The sequence below is a fragment of the Pieris rapae genome, chromosome 13 (genome assembly GCF_905147795.1).
Source record: "Pieris rapae chromosome 13, ilPieRapa1.1, whole genome shotgun sequence".
NCBI classification, from domain to species: Eukaryota; Metazoa; Arthropoda; class Insecta; order Lepidoptera; family Pieridae; genus Pieris; species Pieris rapae.
The window spans coordinates 9,516,581-9,542,217 of NC_059521.1; the positions used below are offsets into that span (position 1 = coordinate 9,516,581).

At 32.7% G+C, this 25,637-nt stretch overlaps 4 protein-coding genes and 1 pseudogene across 8 annotated transcripts; 3 read left to right on the forward strand and 2 right to left on the reverse strand.

The window, feature by feature from the left end:
* Positions 1–107: 107 nt before the first annotated feature.
* Positions 108–2,879, forward strand: LOC110995902. The gene is made up of 4 exons (XM_022263300.2): positions 108–778; positions 1,105–1,152; positions 1,746–1,885; positions 2,353–2,879. Exons 2-4 carry the CDS (start codon positions 1,125–1,127, stop codon positions 2,839–2,841), a joined length of 657 nt encoding a protein of 218 aa, XP_022118992.1. The 5' UTR covers positions 108–778; positions 1,105–1,124; the 3' UTR covers positions 2,842–2,879.
* Positions 2,880–3,102: 223 nt separating this feature from the next.
* LOC110995892 lies at positions 3,103–4,399 on the forward strand. The gene is made up of 4 exons (XM_022263288.2): positions 3,103–3,647; positions 3,728–3,811; positions 3,890–3,985; positions 4,176–4,399. The coding sequence occupies exons 1-4, from the start codon at positions 3,254–3,256 to the stop codon at positions 4,370–4,372; spliced, it is 771 nt and encodes a 256-aa protein (XP_022118980.2). The 5' UTR covers positions 3,103–3,253; the 3' UTR covers positions 4,373–4,399.
* On the reverse strand, positions 4,398–9,710 carry LOC110995913 (annotated as a pseudogene).
* Positions 9,711–9,820: 110 nt separating this feature from the next.
* Positions 9,821–11,143, reverse strand: LOC110995907 (mitochondrial import inner membrane translocase subunit Tim9). The gene is made up of 3 exons (XM_022263309.2): positions 10,950–11,143; positions 10,435–10,530; positions 9,821–10,035 (listed from the first exon to the last, which is right to left on the reverse strand). Exons 1-3 carry the CDS (start codon positions 10,992–10,994, stop codon positions 9,901–9,903), a joined length of 276 nt encoding a protein of 91 aa, XP_022119001.1. The 5' UTR covers positions 10,995–11,143; the 3' UTR covers positions 9,821–9,900.
* Positions 11,144–14,809: 3,666 nt separating this feature from the next.
* LOC110995904 (histone acetyltransferase Tip60) lies at positions 14,810–25,025 on the forward strand. Of its 5 annotated transcripts, none has more exons than XM_022263302.2 (14): positions 14,810–14,971; positions 15,052–15,178; positions 15,375–15,527; positions 16,111–16,245; positions 17,678–17,841; positions 18,760–18,948; positions 19,244–19,327; positions 19,686–19,887; positions 20,545–20,667; positions 21,577–21,739; positions 21,954–22,062; positions 22,497–22,600; positions 23,702–23,732; positions 24,942–25,025. In XM_022263302.2, exons 1-13 carry the CDS (start codon positions 14,921–14,923, stop codon positions 23,706–23,708), a joined length of 1,611 nt encoding a protein of 536 aa, XP_022118994.1. In that variant the 5' UTR covers positions 14,810–14,920; the 3' UTR covers positions 23,709–23,732; positions 24,942–25,025. The 5 variants fall into 5 exon arrangements, with proteins under 5 accessions (XP_022118994.1, XP_022118995.1, XP_022118998.1 ...); XM_022263303.2 differs by having other exon boundaries at positions 24,946–25,025; XM_022263306.2 differs by having other exon boundaries at positions 15,375–15,503.
* Positions 25,026–25,637: the final 612 nt, after the last annotated feature.

Here is a 25,637-nt window from a genome sequence, read left to right on the forward strand (position 1 = left end):
CACCTTGTGTCCGAAAAACCCTAGTATCTAACGGAACCCTATTTTTGTTCAAAATTAAATATAGCCTATATTACTCGTGGATAATGTAGCTTTCGAATGGTGAAAGAATTTTTAAAATCGGTCCAGTAGTTTATGAGCCTATTCATTACAAACAAAGTTTTCCTCTTTATAACATTAGTGTAGATTACTTTATTGCAAGATGTCATGTGAAACATTGTGTAATGGTTGCAGTTTAAACGTTGTGTAAAACAAAAAACTTGGCGACTAAAAAGAGTGGCGGAGAGTTTATTGCCAGTTCTTCTCTTCACTTCTACGGCTTTGATTTGAGCACTGGCAGTAGATGTAAAATTAGAAGCATTTTATATATGTTTATTTTTTAGACGTTGATAAGTGTACATTGTTACCTATATGAATAAAAGATATTGTATCCAGTTAAACTAAATAAAAAATATATTAGCTAGTGAGGATGCATATAATACGTTTGCTATATATCTAATAAAGTTATTATTTAAATGTTTTGCTAATGTCTTTACTTTATAAATAAAGATGTTTGCTAATTTCTTACCCCCAAAAAGGTTACTATTGATACCACAAGCAGTTAGTTAGCAAAAAGAAATTATGTCAATCAAAATTCTGACACCATTTTCACGTCACGTCATGTTAATCATGTTTTTTTTTACATAGAAATTAAAATGGAAAGAAATTTTCCTCAAAAACTTCTCTAGGTGCACAATATGATTAGATCGAAAATGTTCTCTTTACCGTAATCCATACAAAAGTGAGTATATATCCAGTTATTTGTAGGTAAACACAAACAATCTCATTATCTCTATTATTATATAAATAATAGTATATCTCTATTATTATATAAATAATAGTAATACAGATAAATATTCAATGCATTACTTAGTTAACATTATACGACTTAATTTATCTAAGTAGATATCATTGTTTTACTAAGACAATTTAATTGCGCACTCAGAAAGCAAACTATGCCTAGATAATATACTTCAAGGCCGCCAAGTAATACACGAAACAATTCTTGATCATAACTAAAACTTTGATTTAACAATTTAAAATTAACAAACATTTCTGTTTATCTAGATTCCATAGAAAATACAGAAATGGCCTGCTGCTGTAAACCTGGTCGATGTAAGTTTATTTATTTAAAAAAAAACAGAAATCTGAAGCCCAAGCAGATGCATGATCATTTTGTTAATGTATAGGCAAGTAGGTGATCAGCCAGATCCATTTAATTAATAAATAATCCAAGCCTATATCAACCGACATTGGGTCTAGGGCACGCTGAACTTCTCAATACTTGCCATTCCTGAACAAGTAGTAATTTATTAGTATAAAGTAATTTATTAGTAGTAAGTAATTTCCGTGCATGACGTTAGTAATTCTTGTATTTTATTCAATTCATGAAGCCGTGAGATTAACTTTTATGTTTTAACTTTACTAAAAAACATTTTTATTATTTTAGATTAATGGTTTTAAATAACTTATAAAATTAGCTTTTTATAAGATTTGGTTTTGCACTTCTTGCAATTTACCTTTTACCAAGTAAATTAGTTGCATGGAAGAAATCGCTTGTCCATTGCATCCCATATAATTATTATTGTTGTTCTATAAATGTTACGAAGGGTAAATAAATAATATAATAAAGTAAAAGACAATACTACCACAAAAGTTTACGTCTCAGACCTTTGATTTTGTTAAAGACAGTAATTGTATTTTTATAGCAAATAAATCGTCCGTAAGTTGCCTGGGACGGTGTGATCTGCCCAAACACCGCTGTTTAGAAAAAGATGACGTTAAGCCCGGTCCCGTCCCGAAACATATGGGATGGCTTTACACAGCTAAAGATGCACCAGAGCATCAGGTAATGAGTCAAGCCTCACCTAAAGAATAAAACGAATGAACTGTTTTTCTACTCATTAAAAATAAATTCAACTGAATTTAGGCAGAGAAGCTGATTGAGCAAGGAGGCAAACAGGCACGATGTTTAGTTATGCCGCCGCTTATGGACACTCACATTACCATAAGGCTTGCAGGTTCGTTGCAGGAACAAAGCCGGCATTTAAATTATGACTAGTTTTTTTACAATAAAAAAATTAGGAATCTTAAAGGCGACGGCTTCTTTTTACATGTTATAATAAATTAAAGTCAATTATCACACCACATTACAAGATTCTTCGCAAGATTATGCGAAGCGGAAATTCAGGTCTGTGCTATTTAGTATAAAAAAAATCATAACGAACTTGACAAGTTCGCATTTGATAGACCTCAACTTATTTGCTACACCATATCTATTATATTTAAAGCAATTATTTTTTTTTGCCATTTTAGTTGCGCTGCGGTTGGCGCCCAGGCCACATCTCATGTCCAGTGCTCAAACGCATCGAACAGCATAATTGTATGAAAACAAACGAATGCACTCCATGCCCATCAGCAACCTGCTCCAGGCCATGCAGCAAACCATGCTGCATGCCTCCAAAATGCCTAGCAGCATGCCCTTCTTCCATATCCTGTTGCAAACAGCCTTGCACTCAACCCCTAATACGAATAATACGACATGGCGGACAGTACACAATATGCACGAAACCTTCAAACGTCAGCAATGCTCCGTCTGGGCCTTATCCACTGAAATATGTGCTGAACACTGATGGTGACGATACGCCCAGTACAAACGTAAAGTACAGCGTTGAGGCCAAATTCAACGATTACCATTTCGATTACACCAGCTCGCAAACATCCTTTGTATTGGACTTTTCGCCCCCTGAACAAAAGTGTTACAAGCCCTGCCCGAAGAAAAGTTTGATATGTTTGCCATGTTAATTTTTTTACAAAGACAATAAACTTCATATAAAACACCATATAACACCACTTATTTACTACCACAAACCCTTAGGGCCTGTTTCACAATGCCCGGATAAAGTACCAAATAGCTATGCAACATATAAATTTATAACATAATTCCAAATTCGCATGTTCCGTTTTTGTTTGTTACGAACAAATAGTTACTAAATTCTATAAAAAAATAATAGAACCTTAACCTTTTTGTTTGTAACGAAACGGGCTGTCATTTTCACATAGTATTGTTATGTGAGTTATTACTTATTGACTATTGAGTATTTTAGTACATATTTTAGTTCGGTGCCTTCAGCTTGACCTTTCAAATATTAATTTTCTCTGAGTAGTTTGTGTATGTTGTTTTTGTGATTCGAGGTTGATTCTTTAACTTAAAAAAATGTCGACGCAAAAACGTGAAAGAAGCGTCAATTTCAGCCGAGAAGAAGTTGATCTTTTAACTTCGCTTGTTGCTGACCATAAAAATATATTAGAAAATAAAAAGAGTGACTCAGCCACCTGGCAGGAGAAAGAGCAGTGCTGGAAGACGCTGGAGTTATTGTTTAATAGGACAAGTGGGGTAAACTTTCGCAGTGCTAAAACTTTAAAAAGTAAATACGAAGGCTTAAAGAGGGCTACAAGAAAAAAGTCTGCTTTAATAGTTGCAGAGTCATATTGTACAGGAGGTGGCCCTAGTGCTGCTACTCCTCTTACCCCTATCGAGAAAAAAGTCAAAGACATGATATTTTTGTCAGTCGAAGGAATTGAAAGTCAATTTGACTCCGATCGCATTGGTAAGGAAATACAATACAAATTACTGTATCTTCTCTCACAAATGAAACAATCTTACATACATAATATGATATAATTTTAGATAGAGAATCTATCCATTCAGTTGAGGCAGATGTTGCACAGAAGGAAGATTCTGATGAGGAGCAACCTCCAAACAGAAAAATAAGTAAGTAATGCTTCAAATTTTTATGCCTCAGAGTTGTGGGTAAATTAGTCGGACTTTACCTTTTATGTTTAACTTCAGGTGAATGTGATAGTGCTACGCCCAAAAAATTGGCAATCGAAAAGTGGACGAACTGGAAGCCGAAATATCTACGTTCCAAAAAACATCCTGCTTTATGTAAGTTCTTTGTATTAAAGTAGATTTATTTCATTACTAGGTTTTGCCTATAGTCACCACGCTATATCTTAAACTCGCGGATAAGATGAATGTGACCTAGAGCACTTTCATCAACACCCACAAGCAAATATTGGTTGATACTACTCTTCTCTGCTGCCACCACACAGCTAAACAATCTATCTATTTCTAGCTGCTGTGAAGATGAAAAGGCCATTCGAAAAAGTTTCTGACTCAAAATTAGAGATCGCGGATCTGCAGAAGAAGATTCTGGACGAAGAACTTCTAAATAAGAGAAAGCAATGGGCATTTGAAGAGGAAGAAAGAGAGCATAAAAGAGAATTATGGGCCATAGAAAAAAGTATATTGTTAAATAAATTAGAAAAATAATAGATTTTGAGCCTGGAGCGAGGATGTATTGTAATAAAAATTTGTATTTTTATTTTCATATAAATTATTTAATTTTATCTCAAAAATTTTTTAATCACTAAAATATTATATTACAAAATATTCACTTTTAAGATTACTTCGCACACTTGCATTTCCCACATTGGCAATTGCCCTTTGATGCAAATTTGACTGCACATGCCACTATTACGGCTTGTAGATACATGAAGCAAAACCTTTTTTGACAAAACGGGGAACCGATTTTTCCAAACATCATAATATGTCCTTTCAACCACATTTGTGCTTCGTATTTGAGATTCGTGCATGTTATAAAGATGTTCTGCTGGGGTCATTGGGTTTTGGAGTGGAGTTAGTAGGTATGAAGTATTTTCATAGCCTTTGTCACCAACAAAAGATTTATTCTTCATTTATAAGTCTTTGTTTTATTTATTAACACTTTGTTGCATTACATAAAAGGAAAAATATATATAATAAGCTGTAAAAAGTCAAGTGACGTGTAGCAGTGGGGTATACTGGACTAAACTGGTTTTCGGGCTATATAAGCACGGCGCGCTGTATGGTCGGGCGCACTTCTTCGACACTCGCACTAGATATAGGACGTTACTATTGTTGTTGAAATTGTGGTTAATTTCGTGTAATTTAATTTGGTTATTTTTAGTAATTTTATTTGTTAATTTCTTACTTCAGTAGTGGGATTCGTTCTCATTTCTGATTAGTTTAAATTAACGCCCACGTGGTTTTATTTTAGTCAGTTTGAAACGCGAGTGATATACGTTTAATAAAAATAATGGAGGGTAGGCGGTGAACACGTAAAAAAAAAGACGGTGTGCCCGTCTCTGGGCTTGAAGAAACGTTACAGTCGATATTAAACCGTCAACCGACGCAAGCGACTGAGCTATGTCCACCAGTGGTGTCACCACAACTGTGCTCAGCAACACCACCGCAAGGGGATCGGCCCTTTGCACCGACATGCGCAACACCATCGGATTTGCTGCTTTCTTCCTTAAGTGACACTCGTTACCACCTGGTACTGACGGTTCGCACAATGGTACTGAGAACGCTCCGGTGCCAAGTTCAAGCAGCGCATGCGAGTCAAGCACTGATCTGGTACTTAATCAGGTGACCGACAAACTAGTAAGTGCGTTGAGCACAATTCTGGTAAGATCTAACTCCATTTATATTTCTAATTTTGATCCGTCTTTCAAATATTTCGATATATGGTGTGAGCAGGAAGACTGCGCGGTTGTCTAATTATTGGGATGACCGTGAGTGTGTATCTCTGATTGGATATTGTTTGAAAGGGGATGCTAAAGTGTGGCTAAATGAGTGGCTTAGTAATGATCATAGTTGAGAGAATTTAAATAGCTTTTTCCGTAGCGAGTAGACTTAGCAAATATTTTATTCGACGTAATGACAACAGACTCTGATAGTTATCTCACGTATTGCGTGTTGTACGAGGAATGAGTGAAGAGTTAATTGTCGCAGTAGTTATTTGGGGTATTAAGGACCCACAAGTTCGCGCCGCCGCGACTTGTGCTAATTTATCATCGGAAGGCTTAGTTAAATTCCTCTCATTATATACCAAGCACCTAGAACCGCGCTCTATTATACAAAATCACGTTAAAAGGCCAAATTTGCGAGATAATTTCTGAAAACGAGATAATTTTCAGTCTAATATTAACTGTTCATGATTCATGTAGGGAAATTGGTCATATACAAATTTTGTGTCCTAAAAAAACTAAGTATGAAACCGCACCAGAGACTCAATCTACAAACAATTCTAGTTTAGAAAAAAGGCAGTTTTCTAATATCAAAATTATTTGCACATTTTGTAAGAAGGTAGGACATAAAACGGAGGACTGTTTTGTTCGACAGCGTTCCGAGTCGAGCGGTAGGCTAAATTAGTTATAGTTTACCGCCCTTATAAAATGTCGTATGATGAAAAATTACGCGTTAGAGATATCATAAAAGATGTGTTAAATCAATAAATAATTAGAGATAGAGATTTGTAAAGAAAAAAAGCGATTCAGATAGGCTTTGTGTCGACTTTAAACTTAAAACTCAAAGACAGTTAAAATACCCGCTTCCGTTAATTGAGGACCATATTGTTTGGCTAGGTAAAGCTACCTATTATATTTACCTTGATATGGCTACTGGCTTTCACCAGATAAATTTAAATAAAAAACATCGACACCACTCCCGAGATTCGTAACACCTGAGGGTCACTATGAGTACATAAAGATGCCATAAGAATTAGGCAATGCACAGGTTGTATATCAACGAATTATATCAAATACGTTACGATTTTACATAGATTCAGGCAGAGCCCTTGTGTGTTGTAATTGTGTATATGACGTATTATTACCTAGTAAAACAATAGAAGAGGGTTTAGGTACATTACATGATGTGTCAGAGATGGGGGTAAGGGACCCAGGCAGGCTTTTTCATTAATAAAAAAAAATGTAACTTTCAGACTACGGAGATCGAGTATCTATGCCAAGTCATTAGCAATGGTCAAGATATGAAGACATCGTGCTTTGCGAGGTTGACTCGCAAGGGTGTGCATTTCAATGGCGGCGATTTTGCATTTGTGCCAAGCTGTTGGTAAGCTAGACTCCTGTATGCGCGGACCATATGTGGTTTTAGCGACGTTGTCGCAGGACAGATATGAACTAAAATTAGTCGCTGGTTCTTATGGTAAAGCTGCCGCGGAATACATGTTGCCCTGGCGCGGGGAATGGACCCCTGATGTGTGTGCCGCATTCTTTGAGAGTAAGTAATTTTTACTTGCCTTTTCAAAACTTATGTATGTTGATAAATGTTTGTGAAAACTGTCATTTTATTAGAACTGCTTATCATATCGGTAGTACCTATTTTGGTAAAGACCTGCGGGAGTCTTGTGTGATAGTAATGGAGTCGCTCTTACTGTTAAAGCAATGGAGTCGCTCTTGCTTAGTGTGATGTACAGTAATGGAGTCGCTCTTACTGTTAAAGCAATGGAGTCGCTCTTGCTTAGTGTGATGTACAGTAATGGAGTCACTCTTACTGTTGATAGCAATGGAGACGCTCTTGCTATGTAAAAAAAAAAAAAAAATGAACTAATATTGTGTCGAGAGTAATGGATGCGCTCTTACTTTCGATGAAGTTATGTTAATTTAACGTTATAATAACAAAAATCATGTAATTTTTAGGTGGCGCTGATGATGACGATAGTCCTTCACCACAACCACCGCACGTGATACAAGAGTCATCAGCAGGTCAAGTTTCAACATGCCAACCTGCCTATCATCACACGGGCGAGGACGCACCGTCGTCAGGAGAGGCCGAATAAGCTGTAAAAAGTCAAGTGACGTGTAGCAGTGGGGTATACTGGACTAAACTGGTTTTCGGGCTATATAAGCACGGCGCGCTGTATGGTCGGGCGCACTTCTTCGACACTCGCACTAGATATAGGACGTTACTATTGTTGTTGAAATTGTGGTTAATTTCGTGTAATTTAATTTGGTTATTTTTAGTAATTTTATTTGTTAATTTCTTACTATATATATATTAAACATAATTTAATGAAAAGCAACTGGCGGACTTATCCCTTTAGAGCGATTTCTTCCAGACAACCACTGTGAGTAAAGGAAAAAACCACTGTGAGTAAGTGTTACATAAGGTAGGCAAGAAGTGCAAAAATACATATTACAAATAATAAAAATAGGAAAAAAAAACAAAAAACAGTTTTAGGAATGAATTATTGAAAACCTGGCCATCTAGCCACTATGTCTAAAATCTTCAACTTTGCACTCACTACAGTTTGAACATTAAAGGAAAACTGTGACTTTCTCTCTCCATTCTTCTGCATTGTCTTCACCTAAAAAAAACAAAAGTAATATAGAAACTAGAATCAATAATCGAATAAAAAAACATAGTTAAAGAAATATGTTACGGTTATATTGGATCTTTTACCTGGAGATTTTAAAGGAACATGGGTACAATCAATAGCGCCAGTGAGTCTTGGAAATTTAGCTATGTTGTAAAAGTCTTGCTGTATTTCTTGGGTATCGATTGGAAATTTGATAAAATCAGGACGGAACTGTGCAATAGCCTATGAAGTCATGGTGACAATGCGACTGGCAGAAGCTTTGCTGACTCCAGAGAAACTTACTGTTGCATAATATCTCAAAGTCAATAGTAGACGAGTAATCGGCATAACATGATTTCTGAAACAAACATGGGTTAGATTAGACACATAACGAATTCGTTGTTTAGGTAAATAGATTACTATTGCTACTTACTTTGTCTAGCCCCGGAAAACCAGACTCGATAGAAAATCTATTGTTAAGTGGATCCGTTAGGATTCAGCAACGCTCATCAGGTCAAACATTGCGGGTTATATGTGTGTAGGTACTTAGCTTTCTGTAAGGGCAAAAATTGTTTTTTCGATCTTTGAATAAACAAACATCACGGCTCCTTTAGTAAGTCTGAACCGTGTCCTAAAGTCCGTTTCGTCTAATGTCTCCATATAGTTGGTTCTATTCTGTAATACAGGATTCCTACGCGGGGTTGTGATGCGATCAAAATATTCATCAAACTCATGTTCAAGAGTTTCAAAAACGTCCATCATATTATTGAATCACAACGTTTTCTAGTTTGACATCAGTCAAACACAAATCACTTAAGTTTCAGATAAATTGTGCTATTTGCCACTCCATCAGCCTCATAACTTATGATGGACTTTATGTGACGAATAGCGCTATCTGACAGTCGTGAAACACAACTTTAGTGTTTATCTTACCAATAAGTAATAAAAAAAAAGTAGCTGGTCTCAACTGGATCCAAGTGGCCCAGTCAAGAGAGGACTGGCTGTCCTTGGAGGAGGCCTTTACCCATAGAGGAGTTCTTACAGAAAAATAATAGTCTATAGGAAAAACTAACACAACTAAATTTAGGATACAAATTTAATTACTAACAAAACTAACACTAGTATGTAAGTAAACTCAATCAATGTAACTTGTTCTGCTGTAATAATTAAAAGGATTTTTTATTTTTATTTTATTTATTGAGTAATAAACAGCTTATTTGGAACTTATGTAGAACTTATCCGGACATTGTGAAACAGACCCTTAGTGTGTAAAAAAGGTTTAAAATGTTAACAATACGAAAAAGGCAATGATAGACATGTAAACGCAAGATCAAGTACATCATTTGAACTTGTATTCAAATAATATACTACCAAATGTTGATTCTCCTAGTATATTAATTAAAACCGCCCTTGTTGCACTAAACTACTGCTAAAAACATGTTATAAAAAAATGATCAAAGAAACAAATACGTTTTGAAGCCAGGGGTAGATACTACACATTGGGTAGTGGTTGCAACTGGGTTATTATATGTAGTAGCAAGTATGTGATATTACCACATACATTTGAAAAAAAGACCAAATTTTTAACAACATTTAATTACTAATTTTGTAACCAAAACAACCTAACAATAAATATGTATCCTAAATATACATCAGGAACTTAGCTAGGGTTTCCAGATTTTTGAGCTAATGCCATCATATTCTCATTTGCAACCATTTGGAATTCATGGAATCTTTGTGACACTCTCTGGTTTGTCCTTAAATATTTATCCATACAATTAGCTATGCATTTTTCCTGTAATTAAAATTGGTAATTTTAAGATACTATTTGTGTTTTAGTATAGTAATTTTTAGTAATCATCTTAGATATATTTCTGAATGTATTATAGTAAAACAGTAATATACTACATTTTTAAAAATTCTGTAGTTTCAAGAGGTGTCAACCCATCATTTTTTTCCAAATTAGAATATTGACTTTAAGTGTTCCTTTATTGTTTTGCCTTGAGGTAAGGTTTAAAGATATGGCTTATGTATATGTTAATAAAGTAAACCTTTCAAATTAAATGATATAGTATTTAGTCAGGTTTTTTTGAACAGTAGACATCACCCTGATTAGAAATTAGGCTTTTGTTTATAACTGGAGAGTGATTTAAAGCTTAAATGTGAATCACATTTATATAGTAAAAATAATTACCTCAGTTGATCTTAAAGTTCTGGATGTAAAGTCATGAACGCAATCGTTGAAGCACAACTCTGATAACTTATTGTAATGAACAAGAAAGTCCTTGAACTGTAACAAAGATTGTTATAGATGTTGTAATATAAAACAAGGATATGGAAACTATGTATAAAAATCCTCTTTAAGCACAATATAATATTTTATCATTTATAAACTATGGTTATAATCAAGAACGTATTTTATATAGCAATTTTAGTGTCATCGAACTCAGGACCACCGTGTTGTCTTGTATAAAAAGTAAGTAATAAGAAAGCGTGAAAACATTCTGTAAATCGAAATCATTGCTCAAGAAACATCTTGACCTATCCTACATTTATTTATAGTTAAAATAAGGCGATATTATAACTATATATGTTTATATAAAATAAATAAATTACATCTGAATTTGTCGCGGAAATCATTTCGGGTTACAAAGATGCAATTTAAATTACTCATATTCATACTATTTCATACAGAATGATTTACAATACCGTTTTAATTTGATCAGCTTCGCTCATTTCCACTGAAGCAGCCATTATTAATAAATGAAGATTATGTTTGTATAAACACAAATCACAAAATCAGTTGGAAAGCGACCTTAAAATGAATCGTGTGAGAAAATTAAGTAATTTTTAAATTATATTAGAGGAATTTACTAAATAAGTTTTTCAGGTTATTTGAAAATTTGATTTTAATTGACATTTGTGAATTGTGATTGAAGAACTTTCACAGAATACATATATCGCACACCTAGATAAAGGGTCGCACAACTCGAAATAATCCAAAATCAAGTTTTAGCGCCTATCGGAATCTGCGTTGAGAATTACACTAACTTCAAAGACACCTGTTTACTAATCTCCATTAATAAAATGTTGATGGCGCTGTAAGTCAGTCTTTCTGACTAGCACCACGTACACCCCTCACCAACAACAGTAACGCATCACCAATTACAACATGTCAGCTGTAGAGAAAGATGCTGTCAATGAAATGAAATACTAAATTATTTCGACTTAGTTTTCTATTTGTGGTTAACTAAGTAATGAAGCGTAAATTATTTTGAGTTCAGTTGATATTCGTGATTGAACAGTTTTGTTTCTTGAGCGTGCTTCAAATTATTTCCACTTACCCTGGTATTGTTTACAAAAGTAAGTAATTTTTATTTTATATTAGAAATAGTTTAGTGTTTGTGAAATTATTTACACTATTTGAGTCAGTATGTTATTGCTGGTTAAATTTAAATTGACTCTTATTCTAAAACCATAAATGCTATGTTTCTTTTGCTAAAGGCATTATTTAGAGTTGCGTTTGTATTTAGAATTAGATTTGAAAAAATATTAATTCTTTAATAAAATACTTCAATCTATAAACATTTTTGAGTTAGTATAGTATTCGTGAATTTTATTGACATTGTAGTTTTTACTAAAGATTATGAAGGGCCGTGGCCTTTTACTTTTACAGAAGGCGATGGAGGCTACTACTAAAGACCCTGAAAGCAGCAATGCGCAGATGGCGCTCCCAGAGAACTCAACAACACCTTCTTCGAGGAGATAGAACAAATAATATCAGAAAATGGCTCCATGGAGTTACAAAAGAACTCAGCAACATTAGCATCACCATTAACAAGCACACAGGTGAAATCATCGTACTATATTTCACCGATTAACCGCGATTCGGATGCGGATCCGCTTTTCAACCCACCTCACCTTCACACCTCCACTTTACCATGCCGAATCCTGTCAATCTCTTAAAAGAGAATCCACTTGCTGAAGTTTCCATCTCTCCACTGATTATTAACCAGTCTCCTGATTCTAAAAGCCTTCAAAAGGGAAGGAAAGGACAAGAAACCCTGCTGGTTGGGCAACAAATGTTGAGAAAACTCGTCGAAATACCGGCAAGACTTACGTAAGTTCCCTGCAAGAACGGTCCAGCCTCCATACCAAGATAAGTGCAAATTGAAATGCAAATATCAAATAAGTGATATATTAGCCAAATCCTAGTTCGACAAATTTTGGGGTCTAGGAGATCTTCAAAGTCAAACAGAGTTCATTGTAAGGCATAAGAGATAAAGCCTAAATACAGATACAGCAATACCCAAAATTTAAGGTCACTCAATTCTGCATTTTTCTTTCAAGTTTATGATATTCGTATTAGAGTCTGCAAGACTTTTTTCAAAGCTACCCTTAACATAACTGACTAATAAGTATATTAGGACAGCTCTTTCAAAACGACAAGGAGGCGGTTTCATAGAAGATGACCAGAGGAGTAAGCACGAGAAACACTCCACCATAGATAATGAAATAAAAGAAAGTGAGGTGGCTTTCATCAAGTCCATCTCCAGAATAGAATCTCATTACCTTCGAGCACAAACAACGAGAGAGTTCTTTCCAAGCGAAAAGTTAATTGCAGATCTTTACCGAGACTATAAAGATCTACGCGAAAATAACCAATTGCCATTTGCTTCGTCATCAACTTTTAACCACATTTTTAATGCACACTTAAATATTTCTTTTCACATTTCGAAAAAAGATGCATGTGACCTTTGCTAAACATTCAAAAATGCTAACGGAGAAGAAACACAAAAAATGCGTGAGGCTTATGACCAACATTTGAAAGAGAAAGAGTTGTCTAGATTAGAAAAAGAAGCCGACAAGAAAAGGAAATAGGTAGTTGTACGGAAGCCGTGATGCAATTGCCTAAAGGGCAAGTATCCTTGTTGGTACCTAGTACCTTAATTGTTATGCCTGTTAATTTGAATAAGCTACTTGTTTTGTGACGAGGTCATTTCTGAAATAGCCATGAAAGGCTGTGTTTTTGCTATAAAAAATATACTTAGGGACAATGTTGTCTGTAGTTTATAGACTTATAATACTGATTATAGAGATGTTACTAACTAAATTATAAGAAAAAGTCTACTTTGTTCCTCAAAAAGTGCTGTGTTTTTGAAAACCTTTATTTGCTTCTCCTCTGTGCTGTGCATTAATATAAAATAAATATGTGTGTAAACCAAAAATAATGTTTTACTTCATTAATAATGGTCAATTAATAAAAAAACTTTTGAGATACACTACTCTTCCTATAAAGATTATGAAAAAATATACAGATGAAGAGTACATTAATTTAAAATGTTTCACAAATATGTCATCAATTTGAGTTGATAAAAATATTTAACAATTATTGAGTCACGATTACTAATATAACACGAAAAAACTGAATAAAACAGTGATTATCTGTATTTAAGTGCAAGAATTGGAGAAAATAAATAGCGTAATAAAAAAATGTACAATATAATACAATAATTTTGTAAATAGGTCAATCAGAAATTGAGTAAAACGTTTTTTGCTGTTCCTGAAAAAAGAGGTATTTTGACTTATGCTACTCTTTATCTAGGTGTGCGATATGTCCCGTTAGACAAGACAAACGTATGTTTCTTAATACTTGCTCGCAAGTCGCAGAGCCACTCTGTAACACCAAAAAGTACTCTGTGGCTTAAATTTAAATTTCTTTGTCCGTGAGACGTCGATGTAACTTAGCACTAACTATGACTCCTGTGAGTCAAATCCAATACCTTTTGAGATACAAGTGGCACACATACCTCGTGTCATCCAGTCTTTGAATGATCTTAAAATATCTATCATTCATTCATTGCTCTACAAAGTAAGAAGAATGTGTAAATCAAACTCCATCTTTGATTTTAAAGTGCGTGATTTAAATCGTTTTGAACCAAATATTTGAATAACCAAATTTAACAGTTATTATTTGTTTTTTTGATATACCCAAAGCCTACCCAAAACATATTTATGCACAAATAAAAGTATATTTATGTGTTTAAAACACAATTTAACAAACTTTTAAAATACTAAATCGTAATGTATAATGAAAAAAAAAGTCATGTTCGACTTCACTCAATACCTTGTCCTACCGACCACGGTGGGTCGTAAAAATTTATTGCTTTAAGTACACTGCGTTGTAATAACAACTTTAAACAATTTGCATAAGGTTGATTTTGCAATAATATATTATACTTGTAACTTATAGAAAGAGACAGAAATAGGGTATCGGGACACTTTTGAGCGTAACTTTTATTCGAGACTGTGCATCTTGGGTTTTTTGTATATCAATGAATATAATATAATTTTAATTAGTTACGCTTAGGAACTCGTCGGATATTGGCATAGGCAATAGGCATTGCAGGACATTACATTATACTGCTAATATGAAAATTATTAATGACAAAATTGTAATATTTAGATTTGTGAGCTTGTTGAATTCTTATTTTAAACTCTTCAGTTTCAACCTAACCTGTAACTGTACCTAACTTTTAACACAGTCCTAATCTGTGACAATGTGAAAAAATCTCACTTCTCAGTTGTCAATCTGTGGTTGATGTTTTACTAGCGAATTAGCGATGCTAGTTGTGTTTTATTGTTAGTTTTATCATTTTTAGCAGTAATATAGTATTATTATGAGTTTAACTGAAAATGAAGACGAAGTTACAACATTTTGTGATTCAGCGGTATTTATTTCCTTGTTAAAATAAAAAAAACGCACATGTAACTTTTAAGTTTTTCATCTAAACAATTCATCGTGTTTTAGGCATCTTTGGTGGAAGGATGTCGTCTGCCAGTTCGAATGCAAGGCGGCGATGACTGGCCTTTAGCAGAAATTATAAGTATCAAAGATATTAGTGGAATGAGAGGATACTATGTTCACTATGTCGACTGTAAGAAATTATTTATAATAATCTTTATTTATTTTATACTATAAAATTAAAATTTGTTTATAGTCTTTCCTACAAAAAAAACTAACAAATTTTATTTAATTTCTTACACTGCCAATGTTGTCAGTTTAGTATATTTCCTTTAGATTCTATCAATTGATTAAGATGTGATGGATGACTATTTATGTACATATTTCAGTTAATAAGAGATTAGATGAATGGGTTGAGGAATCATGGCTTGATACTAGAAAAGTTCAGTTCCCACGCAGAGATGGGGCACCAACTGGTGGAACGACAACTCCTAAGAAAACACATATTGGATCAGGAGGTGGCGTGATGCCTACTTTTATTAGTATGTTTGTTTCGCTATTAGAATTTAATTTAGTAGTTTTGCAAGATTTAAACTAATTAAGCTTACTGAAATTTTGTTATTTTTGTATTGTGATATTTTTTATTGCCGTTTCTTTTTTTAATTGTTTATATTTTTTTTTTGTTAGTACATCAGAGTAGTGGCTTAAGTTTTTTGTAAATTGAATGAAGTTTTGGGTGTTGGAAGGGCTTTGCATGCTCTGTAGTCGCATTACAATGTGGTGCATCTTTCTTATTTCTTAAAAAAATACATTCATGCATAATATATATGTTAACTAAGAAAATCAATATGAGAGTTGTAATTAGGTACTATAAGATTTATTTATTTTGTTAACATTATAATAATATAACTTGATTAAATATCAAAATTGTGTAACATAAATTTAATTATCATTTCTTTTCATTTAATACCATAAATTAAATTTACTTACCCCTTTATCATTGGTATTTAGTATCTGGCTGGACTGGCATTGGAAACGGAATGAATTATAAGCATATTCCTATTTTAACATTTGCCTATATTGCTTATTTTGCACTACATATTAATATTTTTATTTTGTCTGCAGATGATAATGTCTGTATTGAACCACAGAAGTCACAAAGCACTCCGCATAGAGAAATTATACAAATACCACCAAAAATACCTGAAAAAAGTCATTCCAACCATGCACTTAATGGCTCAGCTCAAAAGTTTACACCTGGTATGTTATTTAAGAGTTATTACAATTTGAGATTTGAAATATGGTGTCGACCGTACTTATTAGAATATAATTTATTGGCTGGAAAGACAATTTCAGGCTATCATGATTCATTCTGCTTGTATTAATAACAAGTTTCTTTAATAATATTAATTGGCTTCTTTTAGTTACATTAAAATATCAAAAAGGTGAAGAATACCATAATTAAACAATATTCAATGTCTTAATTAAATATCAATTTCAAACTTAATTATTATTTTAAAAATATTTAATGATAAAGACTTTAATGAGCCATTCATTAAAAACAATTATTATTTGCCTTTAGCTAACATTTTAGTATTATTACCTATATTAAAATAATTACTTTTATTACATAGTGGTAAATAGACAGGATCTAGTACTTTGGTGGCCTTTGGTTTTTTTCCTGAAAATGTGTTTTGCATTGTGGAAACAGGATAATGACAAGTACTTTAAAGTAATTTGATTAAATCTCGTCTTGAGCACTGTGAAATATGTTGTATAGAAAAAATTTTTTCACAATTCTAGCTAGCTAAAGTTCGATTAACTCCACTATGACATAAACATGGATTTTGACATATGATACTCATAGTTTGCCAAAGATGATACTGATGATATCATAGTGCCTAATGTGGGTTCAGTATCAGTTCAGTCATCGGTTCTTTGATACAGATTTTTGTCCGGTCCTAGTCTCGAGGTCTGGTACGGACTGTAACAAAGTACCCAAAACCGATTCTTCTTGCCACCTCATATATTAGCTCAATTTAGATATAAAACAATAATGCTACTAAATAGGGGTAATGGTTGGAGGTAGAAAAAAATCCATATTAAATTTTATAATTGAAGATGAGATTTAATAAATGAATAAACATGGTTTTACCACTTAAGGCCCCAGATCTCTAAGCTTGCATTTCTTACTAATAGATAAGTAGGTAATCGGCCTTCTGCGCCTGACGCACTTAACTTTTTGCGTCTAAGGCATGCCGAGTTCACCGTACAAACTAACGTTAGGGAAGTATCGTTAGACAAAACCTAGACATACTCTGTAAAAATGTATATGAAAAAAGTAATTTTAGATTTTAATAAAACAATACTGTAACACAATATTAACTAACGAGTGTGAATTGTCTGATTAAAAATTATATACCAAAAAGTCTGTTAATCTGTAGTTTAATTAATATTGAAACAAACCATATAACGGTTTTGAACTAAGTTGCGATGTTATTAAATTATAATGAAAATGGCAGCTGATACCAGCGCCATTAGTCCGACATATACCTAAATCCTGAATCCGTTCGAAATGAGACTGTAGACAGCTGCAAATGTAATGAAAGTTTTGAATATGTTAGGCTGATGTATTTGCGAAACTGCATCCATATAGGGCTGTGGTGCCATTGAATTATTATTATTCTTATAGTTGGTATTGAGCCCCGTCAGCTCATATCGAGGCCAGCGAGCCCGACCCTCGGTCATGATTCTTCATCTCTAGTCAACGGCGGCGCTGTACTGGCGGCCGCGTTACAAAAGAAAATTAATAGGAAAAGAAAGGCTGTCTCTGTTGATAACGATGTGTCTGTCACGGTAAGCTGAACACTCAATATTGTGTTTGTTTTTGATATCATAACTTAATTCAGTACCCAGTGGCGTAACAAAAGGGGGAGGGGATGGTTTTTCTGGGGTCTCTCAACTCTAAAAACAATGTATAAACAAAACTACTAGTACTCTATGTAGAATTCGGGGATTCCCGCTAAAGAGCCTGAGGGTGTCGTGGGGGATTCCCCGTCCCATACTCGCGATCTTTCAATGATGATTCATGTCCTTTATCATATAAAATTGATTGCTTTTTACTTTCCATGGTGTGACACAATGGAAAGTTATAAAGAATGTTTTGAAAATTTACTTTTTGTGTTTTCCTAGTGATTTCTTCCCTAAACCTATTATTTAAATTTTGGCATGAAGTTGGCACAAAAAGTACGGAATAGACGAAGAACATAATATAATAAATGAAAGTAATGTAAACCAATATCTGACTTCAAAAACCTGTCTACTAAATTCACAATCTAGGCATCATATCGTTTTGTATCACCTCGACGTTCCACAACTGCACAAAATTGTTTATGTATTAAGTGTAAATAGTAAAAAATTACTACAAAATCATCACAGGAATTTATATAAGTTATGTATTAAAGTTACAATTATAGTTGTTTTTTTTTAAAACAGTTACAATGATTAGGAATTAAACAGACTATGAAACGAATTGTTTCTTGGCTTAAAAAGCAGGCAAATTTTTATATGATTTCTATATGATATAGTATATGACTCCCACCCATGTGAAACCAGCTCTCTATAGTATGTTTAATAAAATAATAAATAAAAGTGCCTTTAAAACAATTAATCACAATAAATCTTAATTTTCATGATATTTTTTGAATGGGTTAGCGAATTAGGTTGTAATTTTCTAGTTCTTGCTATAGTTTCTGTATTCTTTTTTATTTGCAGTCAGAAACAACAGAGTCAATAGAGAACGAAACAGTAAGTGGAACGGCGACGCCGACGACCCGACCTCGTCAGTCGGGTAGTATGCTCGCTCATGGGCACGACGATGTGGTCACTAGAATGAAGAATATAGAAATGATTGAACTGGGTAGACATAGGATTAGGCCTTGGTACTTCGCGCCTTATCCACAGGTAGGTAATACTTTTTGGGCTATTGGATAGTGTGAAAAGTGTTTATAAAAACTTGCTCACTTGCACACTGATACATTGGTACAAGAAAAATTAAATAAAATATTTAATGTGACAAACGCTTATAAGCAAACATGACATACACAATAGATAAAAAATATAAAAACTAAACCGCTATAAAGGAAGTTATTAAAAAGAATCTGTATAAAATATGAGTAAAAAAAGAAAGTAAAAAGTAATAATGTAGTACCAGTATTGCTTCATATGTCATTTCATTAAATGTTTTTTCTCATTTCAGGAAATGGTCAATCTGCCGTGTATCTATATATGTGAATTTTGTTTGAAATATAGAAAAAGTAAAAAGTGCTTAGATCGTCATCTTGTAAGTATAAACACTTATTGTTTTGTCGCATTTATTTATTTGCAGTGCCCGAGAGCGATAAAGACAGAAACAGTCTGTGCTCTCTCTCTATCAATAAAAAAATATCTTTACATGTGATACAGAAACTTAATTTTATCAATTTCATAACAACTTAACTAACAACAAAAAATTATACTTAAAATACGTAAATGCCGTAGCCAACGTTTAATTAGCCGTTCAATTAACGGCCTGGCCTTTTAACTAAACGGCGCCGTTTAACAAGCGGCCTCAAAGATATTTTGTATATATATTTGAAAAGTAATGATATCGATTGGTTATTTTTTATATATAATGATATTTTTGACGATGTTAATTTCAGATAAAATGTAAGCTAAAACACCCGCCCGGAAACGAAATATACAGAAAAGAAAGCATTTCCTTCTTCGAAATAGACGGCCGAAAGAACAAGACGTACGCGCAGAACTTATGCCTTTTAGCGAAACTCTTTTTGGACCACAAGACTCTGTATTATGACACGGATCCTTTCCTTTTTTATGTTATGACGGATTTTGACACAAGAGGTAAATAAACATAGTTTAACATCGAGAAAAAACGGGAAAGCAAAATCTATTTCTTGTTAATAAAAGTAGATTTTACTAGGAACCTGCCCACTGAAGTATTTCCTAACCAATTCGACTTAGGGACTTTCCCTTTAAGAAAAGAGCGTACCAATTCTTAAAAGGCCGGCAACGCACTTGAGGTGTTTAACTTAACTTACTTAACATCAGGTGAGCATCCTGACCGTTTGCCTCTTACATTAAAAATACTAAGTAAATTGAAAGTTACTTTCATTATTTGACGATTTTTTTTCTATAAGTCTATCTTGCAATGAGTCGGCTAGACTATGAGCTATTAGACGATTTTACGATGTAAGCATTGTTTATGTATTTAGTGTGATTAGTAAAAATTAACTTTAAAAAACACTACAGTTATTTATTTAATCTTAATTAATTAGATCTTAATTATTTAGACTAAAGCGTTTTAAAATCGACGACACAGTAAAACAAGAGAAACATGCAAATTACAATTTTCTAATTTGGTTGACCTTCTTATGATATGGTCATACACCATGTTTATCTTGCTGAAAATGTTTAACTGATCAACAGCAAATTTTTAATCAAAATATACAAGGAAAAATACAGTATTTTTTTTATGTATGTAAATTATAATTTTTTCAGGTTTTCACATAGTTGGTTATTTTTCAAAGGAGAAGGAAAGTACGGAGGATTATAACGTGGCGTGTATTTTAACTTTGCCTCCTTACCAAAGGAAGGGTTATGGTACATTACTTATAGAATTTAGTGAGTGTTGTTTTATAAATAACTAATAGTCTCATTTAGTATTGTCTTTTACTAACATAAATTTTACACATTTAAAGAAAATACTTTTTTAACGGATTGAAGCTATATATTACTATAAACTTATAATTATAAATAAAATTATATAAAATAATTATAAGTTTACAATATTCATAGCTTCAATCCGTTAAAAAAATGTATTCTCATTTAACTAAAGCAAAAGAGTCAGTTAAAACTGAGTACGGTGCCACATACTTCTTTTGGCCGGTAAGAGAGTCGCTGTCATAGATATTAGTATTGCCAATTAATCAAAATTAACCATTATAAGGGGAATAATTTGTCATGCTTATTTAATTATTTATTGGAATTTCTTAATAAAACAACGTACACAAGTATCTAGAAAATACAGTTCTAGGCTTAAATAATTGTGATAGGATTTATTACCTGTACTTAGATTTAGATTTATTTTCAATTTTTTTAAACTATAGCTTTTTGGAAGCTTCAAAAAATATACATTTGCAACATTTTGTGTTTATTTATTTATGCTTTGGTACATTAAAATAAAAACTAATAACATAATTTATTAACTGTAACGGGCCGCCTTATCGTTGTTAAGCGATTACTACCGGGCAACTCTATTAAGGAATAAAAAACAAGGGTAAATTGCATAACCAATCAAAAGTTAAATTAGCACTTATAAATTATAGAATTATCAAACCTTGTCTAAATTAATACAAAAAATAATAAAATAAAATTAAAACTAAAATCGTAAAGCGTTACACTCTTAATGAGGTTTAAGTTTCTCTTTAGTTTGAGTTTACATTGTTTGTTATTTTATGTTTTAATATAATTTGTGTGTGTGTAAACTTTTGTCAATTTCATATAAACTAACTCTAGTTAATATATTTTTAGGTTATGAATTGTCGAAGTTCGAAGGCAAAACTGGTTCCCCAGAGAAGCCACTATCCGATCTTGGACTTCTCTCATACAGAAGTTATTGGGCGCAGACAATACTCGACATACTTATTAGTATTAAACCAGTGGCTGAAAATGAGAAACCACTTATAACTATCAAGTAAGTATGACATGCAAGTATAAAATCAAGTATTCGAGTATCTGGGTACCAAGTATCCGAGTATCCAGTTATCTGTTGTTCCTATATCCGAATATACGCGTACCAAGTATCCGAGACATCAGGTATCTGAATATACGCATGCCTAGTATGCGAGTATTCAGGTATTAGGTATCCAATATATATATATTTAAATTAAGCATTTGTTAAATTTCAGTGAAATATGTGAATTAACCAGCATAAAAAAGGAGGATGTTATAAGTACGCTACAGAATTTGAACCTCATCAACTATTACAAGGGGCAATATATCATTTCCGTGAACAAGGTATGATTTTGTATAAGGTTTTTTTATAATGGTGACGGAAAATAATTATGTAGGTATGTCAAATCCAATTTTTTTGACATACAGATAAAAATATAAATAAATACCTATTACCTATGTCCAGGAATTTGTGGGCATATCGTATATCACTTAACCCATTTTTGTGTAATTTGGACGGTTGGAATATAAAATATAATGAATTGAAAAAATGATTTTTGAGTAGTTTGTGGACACACATACACTCCTTTATATACTTGCCAATGTATTTTATTATTAGACTTTACAACAAGTGTGCATCTCAAAAACCACTTAACCGATTTTGATTAAATTTCGACGGTTCACTTAGTTGAAATAGCAATATAACGGATTTTAGTTTTTAGGAAATTTATGGCCAAACATACAAAAACTGAAACCCAATTCAATTGTTTATATTACAGGAGACAGTACAACAACATCAGAAGGCGATGGAGAGGAAATTGTTGCGGATAGACCCAAAATGTCTGCATTGGACGCCCAAAGACTGGTCGAAGCGAGCGAAATGGTACGTTTTTGTGACATTTTTATGTACGAATTATTTTATATATATATACCAATCGTAATCGTAGCTACGAGTTATTTTCCATACTTTGTTTTAGTAGTGTATGAAACAACTGGCTGTATTCATTATAAATCTTTGAAAAATAATTAACTAAAATGCACTAGTGATTAAGGATAAATAATAAAATTAATCAAAAAGATTTTATGATAGAGAATTATTTACTGATAGAGCTTAAAGAATAATATATGAAATTAATTTAAAAACACCAAAATAATATTTATTTATTCACACTGTTTAATTGTACTTGTTACGAAACACGTGTTCTAAATATAAAAATCCTAGAATAATATACAACTTGAACATAGTTATCGATTTCCATGCCACCTAGACCTAACTTCATTCTGTTAATTTAGTGTCACGGTGCGCGCGCATCGTAAAATTTCACGTTCGTAAATTTTTCATAACGCGCCTAAAGAAGTATAACTTCAAAAATCATTTATTTCTCCAAATACAGTCCTCATTAGTGCCCATATATTATATAATTAAAACAACTGTTTTAATAAGTTAATATTACAAAAATTACCTTTTTTTATATCGTCGTGTTCATTTTTTTAAATGTTTTAATTGCTTTGTTTTGTTTCATTATATATATGCCATGTATTTTTGCACTTCATGCGCTTGCCTCATCTGATTTTTCTCTTACTTTGGTTGCCTGGAAGAGATTGCTCGAAAGCGATAAGGCCACCTGCATTTCATTTAATTATGCCAATTGTATTATATTGCTGTGTGCAACAAAGTCTTAATAAATAAATAAAATTAAATGCTAATTATTTTAACTACTCTTTCTCTCCAATTATGTTACGCTGAGAGAGACAGAGAGAGAAAGATTGAGTTAATTGTGAGAAAAAGAGACATAAATACTGTAGTTTCCCGGTTCATTTGAACTGTTTTATTTCTTATGTATAGTATGTATTCGATAGTTAACGCATTAACTCGTAGCGATTACGAATGGTATATAAGTTGTTAGATCAAGTGATATTTGTTTTAATTTGCATACAAATTTTAATTAGTTTTTGTTTGAAAAAAAATTTTTTTTGTTACCAGTGTTTGAAGTTACCGAGAGCGACGACCTCACGTATGGTTCAATTTTTTTAACTAACAGCTTTCTCATTTCATGACACTAACTTTAACAGGGAAACTTTCGAAGTTAAACAATTGTTTGTGATTGGTCTATACTATGAATATTATACGAAATGCTATTAGTTTTGTCTTTGATTTTGTATGCCACGTCTAATTCATGAACATATAGATATATAAGGTAGACAATTCATCAGCATCACCATCACCGTGATGGCTGGACGGCTTGCACAATTCCCTTTACAAGACAGTTGCGAACTAGCGAACTGTGCAAACCGACTTGTTTAAAGAAAGATACACCCATTAAAATAGATGCCCATGCAATGTCTGCGCTTTTTGGCTAAGAAAAAAAACGTGTTTGTACTTATGCACTCGTTAAAAGTTATAGTCCGTTGTTAAAAATCCCTTCAAAGATTTTGAAGATCTTTTTTAATGATCTTTCGCCTTATTCTACTTTTATAGAAAAAACGACACTAACTATAGAAAAAACTAAAGTGTTCACTATAGCCTAACTTCAGGGTGTCTTGTGATGGTGTGTGTGCGCATCGTAAAAAAATACTCTCATCATTTGTACTTAACAGTGTAAGGGCAAAATTTGGCGATACAGCTATGACATACAGAAGTCAACTTAGTTTTTAGTCACACAGCGTCACAAAAGCCCGACACCCTGAAGTCAGCATGGTTTACATTTTAAAATAAAAATGTCATTTTTTAATTATGTACAATTATTTTTAAATAAACTTAATGTAACTAGATGACGCGTTATAATAAAACTGTATTCAATGTATTAAATACTTTTTTCTGTTGTGTCGTTTTTTTTTTTCAAAAGTGGGAAAGGGCCGAAGATATAAAAATTGAAAATATTTTTTATAAAAAGTAAACCTAGTAACTTCTAACAACAACTATAACTTCTACATAAGTACACACCCTTATTATATTATTCAGCTTATAGTTTTACAAGAAATGCTGTCTTTACTGCTTTTGCCTAACTAACTTTTTATATTACCCTATGATGGTGAAAATCTTTTATATAATCTGTCAAGAAATTGTAACAAAAATTTTGTACTGACATTGCTTCACCAGGCTTTTTACTATTTTTTTCCTGTCATTTTACGTTTACCCTATGAAAAAAAGAGCTTTGTAATAGATTGTATTTGTTTTTAGTAAACTGTCAAATGTTATAATACATAAGACATTTTTATTTTAGGTAGACCTCATGGCTGGACTGAAAACCGAACAATACAAGTCAAGTGTATTATATTTTTTGTGATATTAATAAATGTTAAACGTTTGTCTGTGTTTTTATTGTATACAAGTAATACATTGAGATTTTTGTTTTCTTAATATGACTTCAAAAACGGTCTGTGGTCTAGTTGGACTGGGATAAAATAAGTCATAGTCATAACCATAATATCTTTATTCATTTAGGTAAACATGTACACTTATGAACGTCAAGAAAAACAAATTAAATTAATCGTAAATTTACATTTACCACCAGTTCGCAAGTCAAGGGCGTAGAGCGGGTAAGAAGAAATGGCAAGAAACTTTCCGCCACTCTTTTCAATCGCCCAGTTTTTAATACAAATTGTTTGAACTGGAGCAAATCAATCCCAAGGATTAGGATCATTTAGATATTCGTCACATTTATAAAAGGCTTTATTAATTAATTAACTATTAACAAGGGCTTTGAATTTATTTAGTGACAGTTCTCTAATTTCGCTTGGGAGTTTGTTGTAAAAAAGGAATACAATTTCCATATAAGGAATGGTTTATCTTCTAGAGCCTTTAGCGCGTACCTATAATACTGGTGAAAGTCACCATTTGTTTTAAAATCGTTTAAGTTTTTTTGTACATACAACAAGGCTACAAGAATAATATATTGACTGGATAATGTCATAATATT

What these genes read in the sequence shown, in the direction of transcription:
- LOC110995892 (XM_022263288.2), top strand. Translation starts at nt 3,254, where the DNA reads ATGTCGACGCAAAAACGTGAAAGAAGCGTCAATTTCAGCCGAGAAGAA. An exon ending in ATTTGACTCCGATCGCATTG is followed by an intron (nt 3,648 to 3,727) that starts GTAAGGAAATAC and finishes ATATAATTTTAG; the next exon opens with ATAGAGAATCTATCCATTCA. An exon ending in CAAAAAACATCCTGCTTTAT is followed by an intron (nt 3,986 to 4,175) that starts GTAAGTTCTTTG and finishes ATCTATTTCTAG; the next exon opens with CTGCTGTGAAGATGAAAAGG.
- LOC110995902 (XM_022263300.2), top strand. Translation starts at nt 1,125, where the DNA reads ATGGCCTGCTGCTGTAAACCTGGTCGAT. An exon ending in CTGCTGTAAACCTGGTCGAT is followed by an intron (nt 1,153 to 1,745) that starts GTAAGTTTATTT and finishes GTATTTTTATAG; the next exon opens with CAAATAAATCGTCCGTAAGT. An exon ending in AAGATGCACCAGAGCATCAG is followed by an intron (nt 1,886 to 2,352) that starts GTAATGAGTCAA and finishes TTGCCATTTTAG; the next exon opens with TTGCGCTGCGGTTGGCGCCC.
- LOC110995904 (XM_022263302.2), top strand. Translation starts at nt 14,921, where the DNA reads ATGAGTTTAACTGAAAATGAAGACGAAGTTACAACATTTTGTGATTCA. An exon ending in AGCTCAAAAGTTTACACCTG is followed by an intron (nt 16,246 to 17,677) that starts GTATGTTATTTA and finishes TTATTCTTATAG; the next exon opens with TTGGTATTGAGCCCCGTCAG. An exon ending in ATATCATTTCCGTGAACAAG is followed by an intron (nt 22,063 to 22,496) that starts GTATGATTTTGT and finishes TTTATATTACAG; the next exon opens with GAGACAGTACAACAACATCA.
- LOC110995907 (XM_022263309.2), bottom strand. Translation starts at nt 10,994, where the DNA reads ATGGCTGCTTCAGTGGAAATGAGCGAAGCTGATCAAATTAAAACG. An exon ending in AAGCTGATCAAATTAAAACG is followed by an intron (nt 10,531 to 10,949) that starts GTATTGTAAATC and finishes TCTTTGTTACAG; the next exon opens with TTCAAGGACTTTCTTGTTCA. An exon ending in GAACTTTAAGATCAACTGAG is followed by an intron (nt 10,036 to 10,434) that starts GTAATTATTTTT and finishes TTTTAATTACAG; the next exon opens with GAAAAATGCATAGCTAATTG.